The sequence below is a fragment of the Pseudopipra pipra genome, chromosome 19 (genome assembly GCF_036250125.1).
Source record: "Pseudopipra pipra isolate bDixPip1 chromosome 19, bDixPip1.hap1, whole genome shotgun sequence".
NCBI classification, from domain to species: domain Eukaryota; kingdom Metazoa; phylum Chordata; class Aves; order Passeriformes; family Pipridae; genus Pseudopipra; species Pseudopipra pipra.
The window spans coordinates 10,638,732-10,655,156 of NC_087567.1; the positions used below are offsets into that span (position 1 = coordinate 10,638,732).

General features: G+C 47.0%; 1 protein-coding gene and 1 long non-coding RNA gene across 8 annotated transcripts in view; one reads left to right on the forward strand and one right to left on the reverse strand.

Moving 5' to 3' along the window:
- KCNJ16 (potassium inwardly rectifying channel subfamily J member 16) overlaps positions 1-7,497 on the forward strand; it is a 32,532-nt gene extending 25,035 nt beyond the window's left edge. For all 5 annotated transcript variants that reach the window (XM_064676133.1, XM_064676134.1, XM_064676135.1 and 2 more), the window contains one exon: positions 3,214-7,497. In XM_064676133.1, the coding sequence (XP_064532203.1) occupies positions 3,281-4,567 (1,287 nt within the window). In that variant the 5' untranslated portion in view covers positions 3,214-3,280 and the 3' untranslated portion in view covers positions 4,568-7,497. The remainder of the gene's footprint in view (positions 1-3,213) is intronic.
- LOC135424668 (uncharacterized) lies at positions 6,107-9,043 on the reverse strand. Of its 3 annotated transcripts, none has more exons than XR_010435313.1 (4): positions 8,832-9,043; positions 6,971-7,540; positions 6,453-6,559; positions 6,107-6,338 (listed from the first exon to the last, which is right to left on the reverse strand). It is a non-coding gene; the product is annotated as an uncharacterized LOC135424668 (long non-coding RNA). The 3 variants fall into 3 exon arrangements; XR_010435312.1 differs by having other exon boundaries at positions 6,971-7,090; positions 8,832-9,033; XR_010435311.1 differs by having other exon boundaries at positions 6,971-7,090; positions 8,878-9,032.
- Positions 9,044-16,425: the final 7,382 nt, after the last annotated feature.

Consider the following 16,425-nt stretch of genomic DNA (forward strand, 5'->3'; position numbering starts at 1 on the left):
ACAGGGAAATCACGTGCCTGTTTAATGGTGTGAAGGACAAACCATAACAGTGACTTACATAATTACAAACATTGAAGGGTGGGTGTTTGGGCTTCAGTGTCCTGAGCAACACCAGGCAATGCAAAAGACTCATTAATTATGATGCATGATTATTATTGCACTTGGGAGCTTTTAGGAGGTAGCCTGGAAAGGTTCTGACTTGGTTCACCTTTCAGTGTTACCTTTACCCAAAATCCTGGGCATTATTTTTTCGATGTTTTTGAGAGGCTGTGGAGGTTTTTTCCTTAAACCTTTGGAGCACATTTGGGATTTCAGGTTGTCTGGGGCACTGTGCAATGTCAAATGGCTCTGAGCAATCCAGTTTTCAACATGACAGTGAAAGACTAACTCGGATCCTGGGAGCAATGTATGTCTGTCAGCACTGTTCTGCACTGGTTCCTTTTGACTCCATCCAACCTCAGGGCTGGATTATGTGGGTTTGGTTTAGGCAGCTCTGCATCGTGTTCTCTTTCTTTTTGCAGACATAGTTTTGATTGTTCTGCAAAATCCAACCTCCTACATGGCTTTTTATACCAGCCAAAAACTCACCACAGACATCCATGAGCATATACATGTCACTGCAACCTGTTCCTGGGAGAGACCCTAAATAGAGTTCCTAAAGCAAGGTGCCCCACAAAGTTGTCTCCTGTGTGTGACAGAGGAGCATAAATTCAGAGTGGCCTTTGCCACACAGTCAAATATGTCACAATCATGATTTTTGCCAGCACCACCAAAATCTAAACAGCATTTTTGAAACAGGATGATTTTCTGATGGCAACCCCAGGGAGAGGGGAATCCACTCAGGAGTCTCTGGTTCGTGAAGTTTAGTCCCTTTTAGAGTCCCAGGATGTTTGGGAGTGTTTTCAAAGAACTTTAGTTTGAATCAGTCAATAAGAAAACCAGTGCAATCAGAGAATATCCCGAGCTGGGAGGGACCCACAAGGATCATCCAGTCCCAATCCTGGCCCACCAGAATGGGATTGTCCAAATGCTCCTGGAGCTCTGGCAGCCTCGAGGCTGTGACCATTCCCTGGGGAGCCTGGTCAGTGCCCAACCACCCTCTGGGGGAAGAACCTTGTCCTGAGATCCAACCTAAACCTTCCCTCAGGTCCTGCCCCTGGTCACCAGAGAGAAGAGGTCGGTGCTGCTCCTCCACTGCTCCTCACGAGGATGTTTTTTATTTAAGATTACATTGGCTCTTGATTACAATTTGCTTCATTTTCACACCTCACATTATGAGGCCCTTAAAACAAAAAAAAAACAAACAAAAAAAAACCCAACCCAAAAAGCACCAACCCAAACAACTCAGCAATTTCCAGTTGTTGTTTGTTGTTAAATATGACATATAAAATGTTAGGTCAAGCGTCTTCAACACACCAGGCTACAGTGTTTGTTTAAAGCTATGAGTAAAGCAAGTCATATGAATGTTTCCAAAGACTGTATTCCAAGAAGTATTTTTGGAAACATTAATGTTGTGTTTTTTAATGAAGGCCACATTCTGAGGCTACGACACCATATGTCACATTCATTTCTGGGCTGGAAAAAAAAAAGAAAAAAAAAGAGAGAGAGAAAAAGAAAAGAAAAAAGAAATGGAAACTATGTTTGGCTTTTAAGTGTTTTTGGACTGGTGTCTCTGCATGCTTGTCATTGTTCCTTGGATGAGAGGAGAGTTCTTGGTCTGTTAATCTAGTCCATCCAATATATATTACACTCCATGGGCCTGACTCTCCTCTGCCTAGAAGTGTGTGCAGTCATTTATACTCAGCAAAGTGAACGAAGACCTGAGGGGAAAAAAACTACCACTAGGAAAGTTGGTTTTCCTTAAATTCATTTTCCATGAACGTTTTGGCTTCATTGGAAACCTGTGTCTGAAGCTTGACTTTTCAGGCTTCGAAACCAGCTTGAAAATGGGAAAGGTACTTGTCGTTTTTCCATTGAAAACTTGCAACTTCTGGAAGAATAATGACAGAGTTTCCACAAAAATATTATTTTTTTTTCTTCAGAAATATCAGTGAGAAGCATGAAACTTGTAAAAAAAAATCTGAATTGTTCTGCTGTGTCCCCATCACTTCTGACTGGTCGGTGTTTAGGTTGGGATGTGGTGGAATGAGCTGGAGATCTGCAGGAAAAGGGTTTGCCTTTCTCAGTGCTGTATCCTATGAATAATTCACAAGCGTCCTGTAAATGATTTTTTTCAGCTAAATCTTTCCTTTTTTTAAACTGGATTCCAGGTGATGAGGTCTCAATTTCTAACATAACTTTTTGTTATTAGCCACTAAACACATGGCCCAGAACTGCTCGAGTTCATGTGGTTGCAATCTGCAACAACATCCATTTCTTCTCTGCTCTGACAGAGGAATCTCCTAATTCCCATCACTTCCGAAATTTATGTCACCCCCAACTTTTATTAACACACTGCATGTTTGCTTAGAACACATTAATCAAAATTTAAATATTTTTGGCAGCTGGATGTTTTTTTGTTTGCCTTAGGGAACGATTGGAGAGGGTTTCCAGGACCCCAGAGAGGTTTCTTTTTTCATTTGAAATGTAAATGATTTTTTACAAATTGAACAAATATGTCTCTGTAGCACCAGCCCAATAAAGTTCACATTCATGACCAGGTTTTTCTGGGCAATACTGAAATAAAAATAATGACGAGTGATTGTGTGTTTGATTCATTTTCTGGTTGAAAACCATTAGCACTGAACTCGCCTGCCCATGTTACTGAAGTCTTACATCTAAATGAGAGGTTTCTCCCAGGCATTTCTGCCAGTGGAGGAAAACAAGCAAAATTACAACAGGCAATTAAGTACCTCAAATATTTGGCCAACTTTAAGAGGGTTTGTGGTTCCTGTGATTTTTCAGGAGAGCCCATCCTGGTTTGAAGGTTACTTCATGGGATTATTAGAAGAAATGCTCATAGTGGGGTCACTAGAAAGGTTTTTGATTTCAAAATCAATTAGGATTGATAAGGACATTTCTAACTACTTGAGTTTCTTGCTGCCTCATATTTCCAGGCCTGTTTTTGAGAGCTGTTGTGTAATGAATGTCAGAGTCTGTGCTCTTAAAAGAATTGCTCGTGATGGCTGTGGAGTGAATGTGCTTGGATTTGGTGTTATGCAGTTCTGCCCCAGGAAATTGAGGCAAAAATGAACTTTCTCGTTTGTTTCATAGGTTTCCAATGAACAAAGAAAACAAATAACCCCAAGTGTGTCCTGTCAACTGATGCCACGAGGCAGAAATGAGGAAGATGACAGACCAGAGTGGTTCCTACAGGCCCGTGAGCATCCAGGGAAATAAGGTCAGTTATCGAGGCACTTGTCAAGAAAGGCCTGAAAAGGGGGTGAAGAGTCTGCAGAAGCGGTTCCTCCACAAGGATGGCAGCTGCAATGTCTACTTCAAGCACATCTTCGGGGAGTGGGAGAGCTACGTGGCGGACATCTTCACCACGCTGGTGGACATCAAGTGGCGCCACATGTTCGTGATATTCTCCCTGTCCTACGTGCTCTCGTGGCTGTTCTTTGGGCTGGTGTTCTGGCTCATAGCCATCCAGCACGGGGACTTGTTCAGCGACGAGGGGACGACCCCCTGTGTGGCGAGCGTCCACAGCTTCACGGGGGCGTTCCTGTTCTCCCTGGAGACGCAGACCACCATCGGGTACGGGTCCCGCTGCGTCACCGAGGAGTGCTCGGCCGCCATCCTCGTGGTGATCCTGCAGTCGGTGCTGAGCTGCGTCATCAACACCTTCATCATCGGGGCGGCCCTGGCCAAGATGGCCACGGCTCGGAAGAGGGCTCAGACCATCCGTTTCAGCTACTACGCCGTGGTCGGCCTGAGGGACGACAAGTTTTGCCTCATGTGGCGCATCGGCGACTTCCGGCCCAACCACATGGTGGAGGGGTCCGTGAGGGCTCAGCTGCTGCGCTACAAGGAGGACAAGGAGGGCAGGATGACCATGGAGTACAGGGACTTGAAGCTGCTGAATGACCAGATCATCCTTGTCACCCCGGTGACGGTTGTCCACGAAATCAACAGTGAGAGCCCCTTGTACGGCCTGGACAGGAAGGCCCTGGCCAAGGACAACTTTGAGATCTTGGTCACGTTCGTCTACACGGGCGACTCCACGGGAACCTCGCACCAGTCCCGGAGCTCGTACATGCCCGGAGAGATCCTCTGGGGCCACAGGTTTAACGATGTCCTGCACGTGAAGAAGAAATACTACAAGGTGGATTGCTTGCAGTTTGAGGAGACCACCGAGGTCTATGCCCCTCACTGCAGTGCCATGCAGCTGGATCGGAAGGAGCAGGAGTGGAACCGAGCCGAGAAGACACGGGAGAAAGAAGCAGAGTCATCAGCACTGGAGATCAAGACATTTAGCACCACCCAAAAGTCATTCAGTGCTGTTGCCCTGGTCACCAGCTGTGAAGAGCCAGAAGACCCAGTGACAACTGTCACACCTTCTGCAGAGGTTTCTTACCGAAAAGCAGCCGTGACCTTGAGCAGGCTCTCCATAGAGTCCCAAATCTAGCTCTGACTGCAGTTAAAGTCACTCCCAACAGATCCTCCCACAGTAGCTCTCAGAATGCAAACAATGAACTCATGTGCACAAATATTAACGTCACAAACCTCGCTGACAGCGTGCCCACAGTGCTGAGCTGCAAGGAGGAGCTTCTCACTGGTCTGGGGGGGTATCAGTGACAGAACAGCTCCCAGTTGGGTTTTTAGGGAGCTGCTGCACTTGAGCAAACTCACTGTAAACTTCACTACCCTGCGGGGTTGGACTTACCCAGAGACAGATAATGATCTTGGCAGGGAGCAAAAACAATGCACTGTGCCCTCGAGGTCAGATTTTTCAAAGCTGCCTAATTTGTTTGGAAAGCCAGTTCCCAGTCTCTCTAGGAGGCTCTGAAACTCCACCATCCCAACAAACCATTTCTCTCCAGCAGTTCAGACAAAACCCACATCCCAGGGTTCTGCTGGGGAATCCATGGGGCTATTCTTCACAGGAGGGAGTGAACTGGGAAGAATAACTGACCCCAGTGTTACTGGGTGGCTTTGGAAACCTGCTTGTGCCCTGCCTAGTCCTGTGGGATCCGCAGTGGGATCCTGGAGAGCTTTTCCATGAGCCGTTCCCAGAAGTGCTGATCTCTCAGCATCTTGAGGGTCGTGGGATATCAGCTGGCTCGGGGCTGTGGGGAGGCTCTGGGACATGGCTGAGGTGGCTCAGAGGGTTGGCCAAGCTGCCTCATGTGCACTGATCAGAAATCAAAAGAAAACCTCCAGCCTGAAACCAGTAAAATCACATTGAGCCTCAAGGAGAGGATCGTGTGTTTAGAGTGAGCTGTGCAATATTTGATATCAAAGCGTCTTTCATTTCATTTCGCTTTTCCTTTTAGTATATTGTGCTTCTTGGAAAAGGCAAAAATCAATCTGGAGAGTAAACAGGGTGATTTTGTCAAAATGAGATATGTTTATCTCCAATTGCTGTGTAAAAATGATCCTTCACAGAGAAATTCAACACACTCATCTGTCAGCTCAATTTGGAAAAAAAGGAGAGTTGATGCTCTGAAGTTGGCTGTGACATGGAAGTTCCATGCTCTGTAATTGTTTAATAAGCAATATCTCATGGTGCTTTCTCCACCTGATGATTACAGTTAATTTGCATTATGTTTAATTTTTATACTAATGTAAAATAATTATTTTACCACCACTAAGTTGGTGGGGTTTGTCTCACCTGACCTCAGCTGCAAAGAAACCCAGTGTTTGCCTGCTGGTCGAGGCTCCCTGTGGTTACTGGAACTCCTCTGTCCTCACAGGGGAGCTCATCCCACCTTACTCTGGATTTTTAGGGAGCTGCAGACATTCCCACTTATCCTGGAAAAGTTCATCCCTCTCCATTTGTTGCTGAAGGAGATGAGACGACTGTTGTGGAAATGCTGGCTAAGTTTAGGCTGCTAAAATTAGGTCTGATGAGTCATTCACATCATTCTGACTAATTAATTGGGTTTTTATGAGCTCTTCACATTTAATGAAGAAAAAATAGAATACTGAGTCTTTTTTCCTGAAATTCACTTCATGTAGTAACTCTGCTGTATTATTTTAATGTATCTTGCATTTCTCTTTTGCTGGCACATCATCCCTTCAGGTAAAACTGAAACCTGGAGGGATTTGGTTATTCCAGAGATCATTAATTAGCCTATTTCACGTGCTGATTCACCAGCAGCATCCATCTACAACAGCAGTAGAAAACATCTTCTTCAATCCTGGATTTGAGCACTGGCAGACATTGGGGAAATAGTCTAAAAAAAAAATGGGAAGGAATGTAGGAAAATGTATGAGGGTCTCAGTACTTATGTGGTGTTGGAAAAAAAAAACAACCCCATCCGGATTGTATAAAATAGAATATAACCTACAAGACATGGGAAATAATCCTTCCACACTCCTCTGGTCTTGGCTGGGTTGCTTTGTTCCATGTTGGGCACCACATTTTGGGAAAGACACGGAGCAATTTGAAGAGAATCTGGAGATGTAGAAAACAGGTTGTTAAGGAAGCAGGGAAATGACTTAAAGTGTTTCAGTCCTAAAGGGAGTCGGGAAGCACACAGTTCTCAAACACAAAATTGGAGTTTGAGAGAGGGACAATCTGGTGCGTGGTGGGTAGGGCAGGAAAACCTGGGATTAAACTGGAGACAAAAGGATTGGAGTTAATTAGGAAATGGTGTCACAGAGGAGGTGAAGCAGTGACGGAGCTCCGGGGTGTGTGACCTCTGTGGTGGCTCTCGGGAGCCTGATGGAGAAAACACTGCCAGGACTGAGGCAGGAAGCATCCAGGTGCATCCAGAGCTGATCAGTGAGTTGGGAGCTGTGGTGAAACCCCAGGATCCTCCCCCTCTTCCAGAGGGTGCTCCTCGGAGCTTCCAAAAGCCAACACCTTGGGTTGAAGTTCAGCAGCTTCTTCCCAGCCACCCAGAGGCAGGAACTGGCAGTTCTGGCTGGAAGTTGCTCTCCCTGTTCCCGACTTTTCCACAAAATTCACTAGATGAAGCAAAATCTTAACAACAAAGAGTAAACACAAACCACTTTGCATTGGACTCCTGACTCATGATTATAAACTGCATTGGGTTATTTTCCCTTGGAAAGGAGCACTATTGTTCCGGGTCAAGATTAATTTATGTCAAAGGGAATATAATAGGAGATTATTATATAATTTATTTTTCCAGCCTTGCTTACCACCATTCATTAAGGCCTCTGGCATCTCCTTCCCCATTATCATGTATCATTTAGTGCATATTTTTTGTGAAGTTGGTTTTCAGATGTGGGACATAATATTTATCCCCTTGTTTATGCCTTGTTTCTTACACACTGTGCAGGAGGTCTGAACTCACTTCAGGAAATGAGGGGTACTTTTCAGGGCACGAGAAGTGTTTGTGTAGGAAATAAAAATTGCTTGTAAGCTTTTTTTTTTTTAGCTCTTAAATCTTTGTTGGTTTGAGCTGGGAACCTGCAAACAAAAAGAGTTGGTGTCTGTGGTGGGGAGAGGAGGCCCAAAGTAGGGAAGGAAGAAGCATCTGACAACGGAGTCACTTCCAGGCAGACAAGAGGAAGTGGGACAGAAATGGAACCAGAACGAAACAAGGAGAAGTTGAAGTTTTTATCTGGGCTGAAAAACGTGGATCCATGTTTCCATGGGGCTTAAAGTCACAACACAGGGGCTGCTTCCAAAATTTAAAGCTTTTTATGGGGTGAGTCCTGGTGGCTCAGGAAATGCTGGGGGGAATTGGATGAACATCAGGCAAAACAAGTATGAAGTTGAGTAGCTCTGTTTTGGACTCATGTTGCTCCCTAGAAAGCCAGGAGGTCTTGACACTGTGATATTCACACTTAGTCAATATTTTCTTCATCCAAAACAAGACAAAGTTACCTTGAACTGTCACAAACACGTAAGAATTTCCCACCCAGATGTGGGATAGAATCATGGAATGATTTGGGTTGGAAGGGACCTTAAAGATCACCCAGTTCCACCCCCTGCCATGGGCAGGGACACCCCCCACTAGCCCAGGTTGCTCCAAGCCCCGTCCAACCTGGCCTTGGACACTTCCAGGGATGGGGCAGCCACAGCTTCTCTGGGCAACCTGTGCCAGGGCCTCCCCACCCTCCCAGGGAAGAATCCCTTCCAAATATCTAATCTAAAAGTCCCTGTTTTAATTTAAAACCATTCCTCTTTCTCCTACCACTGTGTAAAAAGTCGCTCTCCCTCTTTTTCATCATCCCACTTTAGGCTCTGGAAGGGGCTCTGAGGTCTCCTGGGAGCTCCCCAGCACAGCCTGTCCCGGCGGAGCGCTCTGTGCCCAGCACTGACCCAGCCCGGGACGTCCATCTCCGTGTCCTCCATCCAGGACGGTCCCGATCCCGATCCCGATCCCGATCCCGATCCCGGTCCCGGTCCCGATCCCGATCCCGATCCCGATCCCGATCCCGATCCCGATCCCTCTCCGGCAGCGCCGCACGGGCCCTCGGCCGCCACCTTGCGGCGCTGGGGGGAACTGCGGCGGGCTCGGAGCGCTCCCGGAGCATCCGCGGGGACACATCGGCGACATCGGCCCCAAAGAACCCCCGCCCTCAGCCCCCGCAGCCCTTCCTCTGCTCCAACACTCCAACACTCCCTCAGGGTCAGTTCTGCAACGCTGCTCAGCCATCACCCCCGAAGTGGCACAACGTGCTGTCCCATCGATGGACCCCCCCGACCATTCAGAAAAGCACCCCCCAAAAAAGCAGTTTTATAACCAGAGAACCTGTTTTCAGTGAATTCCCAGCACTGCTTGACCACCCTCCGCAAACCTGCACCCTCTGGTTTCAGATTCTGCAGCTGCCCTCTCTGGTTCAATACAGTAGATCAACCCAGAAAGGGCATTATTTTGTTATAAAATTGATTGGACGTGTCCCCCATCCAGCTGATTTATTCTATACCGTTCCTCTTTATATATAGAAGCAAAAGCTGAGAGGTGGCTCTATTTGCCAGCTTAGGTATATATAGCCAGGCCAACCTGGCTCCACTCCACCAGGAACCTTTCAAATAGGGCAATGAGCTATTTGTGGCCAAAGGGACTGACCTGGGGAGGTATCAGTGACAAGAGGCAAAGAGCTGCTTGTTTGTGTGGCCCAGGGAACATGTGTGAGTGTAGCAAGGCAATACTGACGTTTATTATGTAAAACTACACACACAGAAGGGCTCCAAAATAGAAATGCCTTAATAATTATCTCATCTCCAGTGCCATGTCCACTTCTGGATGCACATTTTCCATCGAGCGGCTTCCTGCGTTCTCTCACGCACGGGAGTAGCTCCAATGAAACATCTGCTGCACCATCCATATCATCCTCCTCCTCCACAGCCCTTCTCCAGGCAGCGGCTGGAGGAAGCTCCACAACTGTCAGGCAGCTGCTCTGCTCTGACTACTGGGCATTGCATTTGTTCCTCGTGTTTCCCCATCTTTGATCACGAGCCTCTCAGACTTGCCTGACAGGGGAGGGGCTATTTTTGGCCTGATGTTCATGCAGCTCGATCCCTGCTTGGCCCAGGTGCCAAAACGAGCTGCTGGCCTTCATGTGACCGTGGTGCAAACCCACAGTAAGGAGGAGACTGTCCCAAAGCCTCGCCAGTGCCACTGCCCTGCACTGAAATGTCTGTACTGGGTGTCTCCAGCAGGAATTTTGACTGATAATACCTCACTGTAACAGCCATGCCCCGAGTGGGGTGTGAAAAACAGGAATTATGCATCAATGGGTAAGTTTCTTTTCAGATCTCCAACTGGAAATCAAAAAGAGCCTGGTGGGTGTACACAAGGGAAAACCTTCCTTGCCCACACAGGCCAAGGGCCTTACTCATGGGGACCCCACCAATTTCAATGGGGTGGTGTCCAGAGTGACCCGTGGTAGGATGTGAAGTGGGAAACCAAATTTGGTAAGTGTTTATTGCAGTTCCTGGAATTACTCACTGTATATGCTGATTAAACCCTCCTCTCTTCAGTGATCACTTTTTCCACTCTCCTAGAGGGTCTTTTTTCTCTTCCCTCCCATTTTATCCTTGCTTTTGGAGAAGTACCAAGTAAAGCAGTTGAATATAGTCCTTTACAGTCACACACACCTTTACACGCCACGAGCCATTTCCCAACTCCCTCCAGCAAACCTATGGCTGAGAGCACAGGAGACCCAGAACCACAGAATTCCTCTGATACAGACCAAAGATGTGGGAGGATGGATTTGAGAACCTTACACTCCAGTCCTGGGGATCTGGGCTGGGAAGCTCCAGCAGTGAAAATCACGGCAGAGTGGAAGCGTCGCATGTGAATCGACGTCTGCACATGTGGATGTGGGACTGAAATAGCTCCCATCCCTCTCCTTATGTTAATAAAAGGGGATGGTTCCTGCCAATTCCAGCTCGAGTTTCATCCCCCTGAAATATGTGCACTTTCCCCAGCTGTATATTTGGCCTGGGGTAATTAGCACAGTGCTAATTTTACCTGAGCTGATGAAAGCGCTGGAACAGCCTCGCCATATAAAGGGAGGATCCACAAGCTGATTCAGCCTTCTGGGGCCCTTTTTGGGCAAAGAAAGTCATGACTTTGACTTGTAGATTTGCTTCTCAGGGAGGCTTCTTCTTCCCAGAGTTATCTGACACACAGCTGAGGGTAGGGAAGAGCAAGGTCAGGGATACTCATGTGCTGGAAACTAAAAGCACTGAGCACTGAAGTGTTGCCTCGTAGTAAATTACCTTATGCACATTAAATTACCCAACTAGATCTGCTTCTTCTCTTTGCTCTCCTGTGAGAGAAGCCACTTCCAGACACCAAAAGCACAAAGATGCTTGGAAGTCTTTTATTTCTTTCTGGGCCTTCCAAAAAGATTCAAAGTCAATTGACATTTCAGATGAAGATTCAGAACAGACACTTATTCTCTCCAAGCCAGTTCAGCTTGAAAAAATTACAGTGAAGTATGGTCAGAGGAAAAGCAATTTGCCAGGGCTTGAAGAGTGTGAATAATGCAAAGCAAACAGCTCTCTGCAGTGTTCACTTGTGTTTTCAAGTGTGCTCTCCTGCACTGTGCACCCATCCTGCCTTCTCCAGAGGTCCTGGGCACCAGCATCACAGGTGGGGATTAAGGAAAGCTGAGCTGGTTGGTGATTTCTGACTTCTGTAAACTTGGAGGGTTGATTTATGGTGTGGGGGTTTTGCTGGGTTTTTTTTGTTTGTTTTTTTGGTTTTTTTTTTAACAGAAGAGCCAGAACTGATTGGCACTGCTGGCACTTGATCCCAAGCTCTGGAGTCCACCCATCAGGAAAGAGGAACAAAGCCAGCCCGTTGTGCTCTGCTCTGGGCTGTTCTGCAGAGGGTTTTTTGTGCCACCTTTGCTGTCAGAGAGCACAAGCACCTTCCAGTACTGTCACAGTGACACGACAAGCCCCTGCTCATTCTCTGCCTCCCTTTGTCTGTCCTGCTGGCTCTCTGCCCCTTTACCCTTTGCCACTGATTGTCTCTCCATGTGATCTCTGCCCTTTGTCAAATCAAGACAGTCCCAGCCTGGGTGCTGGGTGTCCCCTCTCCTGTCACCCACGGCCCCAGGAGGTGTTTGGCTCCCAGGTTAAGAGTGTGCTCAGATTAAAAGGAAACACATATTGAAGTGCAGCTCTGAATGGAGGGTCTTCTGCTCTGAGGCCTCTGAGGAGGAATGTGGGGTCTTCTTGGAGTCAGCCTGTCTTCTTTGTGAGCCAGGGACCCACAGAGTGTTCCTGCCCATCTGCTGGATGTGCTGCCTCAGGCCAGCCCAGTCTGCAGGCAGGGAAGGGACCCAGGCACCCTGTTCCCATGTGGGGACCCCTGGGCAACCTCTTACACCCAGGGACATCCTCCTACAGCGATGCCACCACAGCACCACGATGTCACCAGGTCTCACAGCCACCGAGGGAGCAGCAACTTTGACATTTAGGGACTTTCCACGTTGATTATTTAATACTTGATGGCAAACAGCACAATCTTTTCCCCTCCAGGCCCTGTCACAAGGTTGCTTAATAGGGTTTGGGCATTAGCTCAAATAATATCAGGGGATCAAAGCCAACTTCTGAAGTATTAGGGAGATTACAGGGAAACTCGTGGCTCACGCTGAGGTGCAACATTTCCTAGCACAAAACAGGGGAGACCCTCCTTCTGAGCCATCCCTTCCCTTTTGGCATCTGGATGAGGCTGTACCGGAGCACAGGACGTACAGTTTGGCCCAAATTTCCATGCAGGATGCCCAAGGGTGGGTGAGGAATCCTTCCCCTGCGTGTACATGAAAGGCAGAATTTAGCCTGGAGGTACAAAATGGCATCAGAAAAGCAGATAAGCAGCACAAGATCGTGACAGCCAAAGAGAGGAAGCTGTGGCATTTACTTGCTGAGGATTATTTCCCCTCTGATGACGGGTTTTTCAAGTGACAGGGGTGATTTAGCGGGTGGGCCTTGGAGGGCTGGTCCAAGTAATCAGTCAAAAACAATATCAGGAAGTTTAACCTACAATTTTGAGCTCTGTTTGGTTTTACTCCCCTGCTAAATTTTAGTTTGGAGGGACGTTTAGGAAGGTGCCAACTAATTTAATTTGTGTCCCTCCTTCCCGGCCCCGCAGGAGTTCCCAGCAGGGCTGTGCTGCCAGAGACCTGCTCCCTGTGTCCTGGCCAGGCTGTCCTTGCTCCTTGGCTTCCTGACCAGGGAAGGGAAGGCATAGGGCAGGAGAGATGCTGGGATGGCTCTGAAAGCTCTCAAGGCTCTCCCAAAAAGGTGGGAGTTTTCAGCACCAGCTTCAACAGCTCCAGGACCCTCCCTGGTGCACCTGCAGACCTGGCTCAGGAATTCAATTGTTCACCAAGGTTTGAAAAATCCAGCAAAAAACACCCACCCACCCAGCAGTCCCCTCTCAGGGAGGGGTCTCCTGCACTGCCATCAGGCTGGAAGTTCCCACTGGATGTAAATAGGCCCAGCACTGGCTCCTCAGGAAACTTCAGCTTGTTTTCTGCTGTGGTTTTCCTTCCACAATGGCCAATGATCTAACTCTCTGTTTTTAGCACAGTTTATTTGCTTTCCAGGAGAGAAAATAAACTCTGATATTGTCACTTATGCTGTGGCCACAGACTCCAGGCAAATTCTGAGGTTCTGGTGCAAACTGATAGAAAACACCAAGGACATTTGATCTCAGCTAATAGAGCAAAATCAAAAGTGTGAGAAAAGGAGCAGAGCAGCCATTTGTGTGATGTTAACACAAATCAGACACTTTCAAGTTTATAAATGCAGTTTTCAGTGGAGTGGGTACACTGATGGGGAATAAATTACAGTGGTAACAAATGCTCAGCAGCAGAAATGCAAGATGCACACTGCAGTGCAGGAAAAGCAGGGCTTTAACAGAGGCTCTCTGAGTCCCCTCTGGGTGTAGTGTTTGCTGTTGGAAGCAGGTTTCCCCCTGTACCCACATATTTCACATCATCCTCTCTCTCAGGAACTACCAAACATCACCTGACAGGGTGAAGCTGCCCAGTTTGAATCCCTTTGGAGAACCAAGCTGTGAATGCAAACAGGTCAGTAGGAGAGATGCAGAAAAGACACCTAATTTACCATAATTTTTCTTAGAAAAGACAAAACATTTCTGGCTCTTTCTGTTGCAACTGACTTTTTATTTTTTTCTTCCTTGCCACTCCCTTTCCCACTGGAAACTTTCCATGTTTCTGCCCATGGTGGCACACTCAGGTCCCTGCTTTCTCCCTCCTCTTACAGCCAAACACAAGCCTGTTCTCATCACCCCTCCTCCTCCTCCTCCTGCACACCACTCCAGAAGGCAGGTCACCACCTAGTACTGCCAGGCAGAGGTTGCTGTGCCAGGAATGTTGGTGGCAGGATCCTGAAGGGGCAGAGAAGCTTTTCCCCTTTTCATCTCTTCCCACCCTCACACCTTGAACAACCCTTTGTAAGGATGAACTCACCAAACTCAGCCCATCCCATGGAAGGAGGCTGAGGTTTCATTGCTGGCCCAGGGGAGGGACCCAGCCCCTGTCTGAGCACTGTGGGCTCTGCAGATGGAGGTTTGGATGTTGGCTTTGGAGCAAGGAGGTGACTTGACTTGGCTGAACAATCCCAATTCTCTTATCCTTTTCTCCTGAGAGAATTGGGATTGTTCATGCTGGAAAAGGGGAGCTTCATGGTGACCTAATTACAGCCTTCCAGTACCTGAAAGGAGCCTGCAAGAAACATAGAGAGGGACTATTTCCAAGGGCCTGGAGAGACAGGACAAGGGGGAATGGATTCACACTGACAGAGAGTAGGGTTAGACTGGATGTTAGGAAGAAATTCTTCCCTGTGAGGGCCCTGGCACAGGTTGCCCAGAGAAGCTGTGGCTGCCCCTGGAAGTGTCCAAGGCCAGGCTGGATGGAGCTTGGAGCAACCTGGGCTAGTGGAAGGTGTCCCTGCCCATGGCAGGGGGGGGAACAAGATGAGCTTTAAGAACCCTTCCAACCCAAACCACTCTGATATCTTTTAATTCTGCTCCTGTGCCTGTGCCAGCCCACAGTAGGTAACCACTGAAAAACTGATGAACACCCTCTCCCTTGGGAGCTCCCTGCTCACCTACAACATCCAGAACCCGAAGTTTTCAAGCCAGAGAAACACAAAGATATCCTTACCCTGTTCTGTTCAGCTGAGCAGGAGCCTATCCTGATTTTAGGAAACCTGGCAGCCCAATAGCACCAGGAACAGAAGCTGTGAGGAAGAGAATGAAAGTGCAGTCACACAGTTTCGTGTGTGTAAGCTGCTGGCTCTTAACCCTTTTCCTTCCAGGAATTGTCAGCTTCCCCATGCCAGCTCCATAAGCATGTTCTCACCACTCTGGCAAGTTTTATTAACCATTAACTCCCTTTCCCCTGAGACAACCAAAGAATGGGAGCTATGGGAGATCATTAGATAACTCTGAGATTAATAGGAAAGTATTAATCTTATGAATATGTAATTGCTTGGTCACTTATATCACTTACATGAATACCATTAATCCAAATATACATTCCCCACCTCTGCCTCTGAGGCCAAACTGCCACAGCTGATTTCTGGCTGGGCAAGGCAAAATATACAATATTGCCATGTCACAGACAATGTCAGATGTCCCTGACATTTATTGCATTTTTGGAAGATTATTCTCAATCATCAACTCTGAAAACTATCACTAAATGGTACTAGAACTGTCTGGATACAGCCAGGCTTCGAGCAAACATGGAATGTGCAAGGTGTACATTAAATATCAGATGAAGATTTCCTAATCATTTTAAGGCCTTAGACCCTGCAGGTGCTGAGAGAACTCACTTTTACCAACAGGTGTCTGTCATATTTTACTGGGTCAGAAAGTTTAGCTGGAAATGAAAGATCCTTTGAATTAGGCACCTTAGTTTGTTGAGAATGGAGCCACGTGGAACATGGTGTTGGAAATAGGGTTTTTTTGGTAGAACTCTTTGGGTTGCTGTTGGATTGGTAGTTAGATGCAGTTCCTGCTAGTGATGGATTGCTGTTTGCAGTTCAGTATTTCAAGATGTCCTCACCTTGCTCCCCACATCCCCCACCTGCAGCAGCAAAGACTGAAAGCACACACTTATTTTATTTTTTTATTTTTTTTTTTCAAAATACAGGCACTGGCTGGTGATTTGTCCTTAGAATGAGACCAAATGAGACAGCCTGAAATCTTAAACAGAGATTTTGGACACAAAATGTATGGTTAAGAAAAATAACGTGAATGGGGTGTGAGTTCCACTCGTCTCAGATATATAAAGCAATTCAATTTCCTCTTCCATATTTCATCCCTCCTATGAACAAACACATTTTTCTCCAGTATAACTGTCTCGCTGGCTGCACATCTGTATATCCCATTTGCTTGCAAAGTACAAAATGTATTTATTTGCTCTCTCAAGCCTTATCAAACATGTAACCGTCTCTCTGTGGAATTTTCATTGGATTTGCCCGTTCCTTCTCTTACCAGCGTGGCTCATTTTTCCTTGGAGATCCCAGCATCAGACCTATAAAGACCCAGTTAATGTCTAAACCCCAGGGGTTTGCTGTGAATGGGGAAACCACCTTTTCCTGATGAATTTTTTCCAGTTGACCTAACGATGAGAGAAGAAAGGCAAACTTATGCCAGTTTACATGCATGGAAATGGTGAGACCAGAAAAAGAAAAGAAAGCCCAACGTGTTATTTATGGCATTTCTTCCCATCTTGTGGAAATGGACTGCTTTGATTCCACCAGACCATGTTTTCTTTGCAAGCACAATACAATCAAGCTATTTTCAGCTGGCAATAAAACCCTTGAGAACCAAAGCAGATTTGGCCACTTGG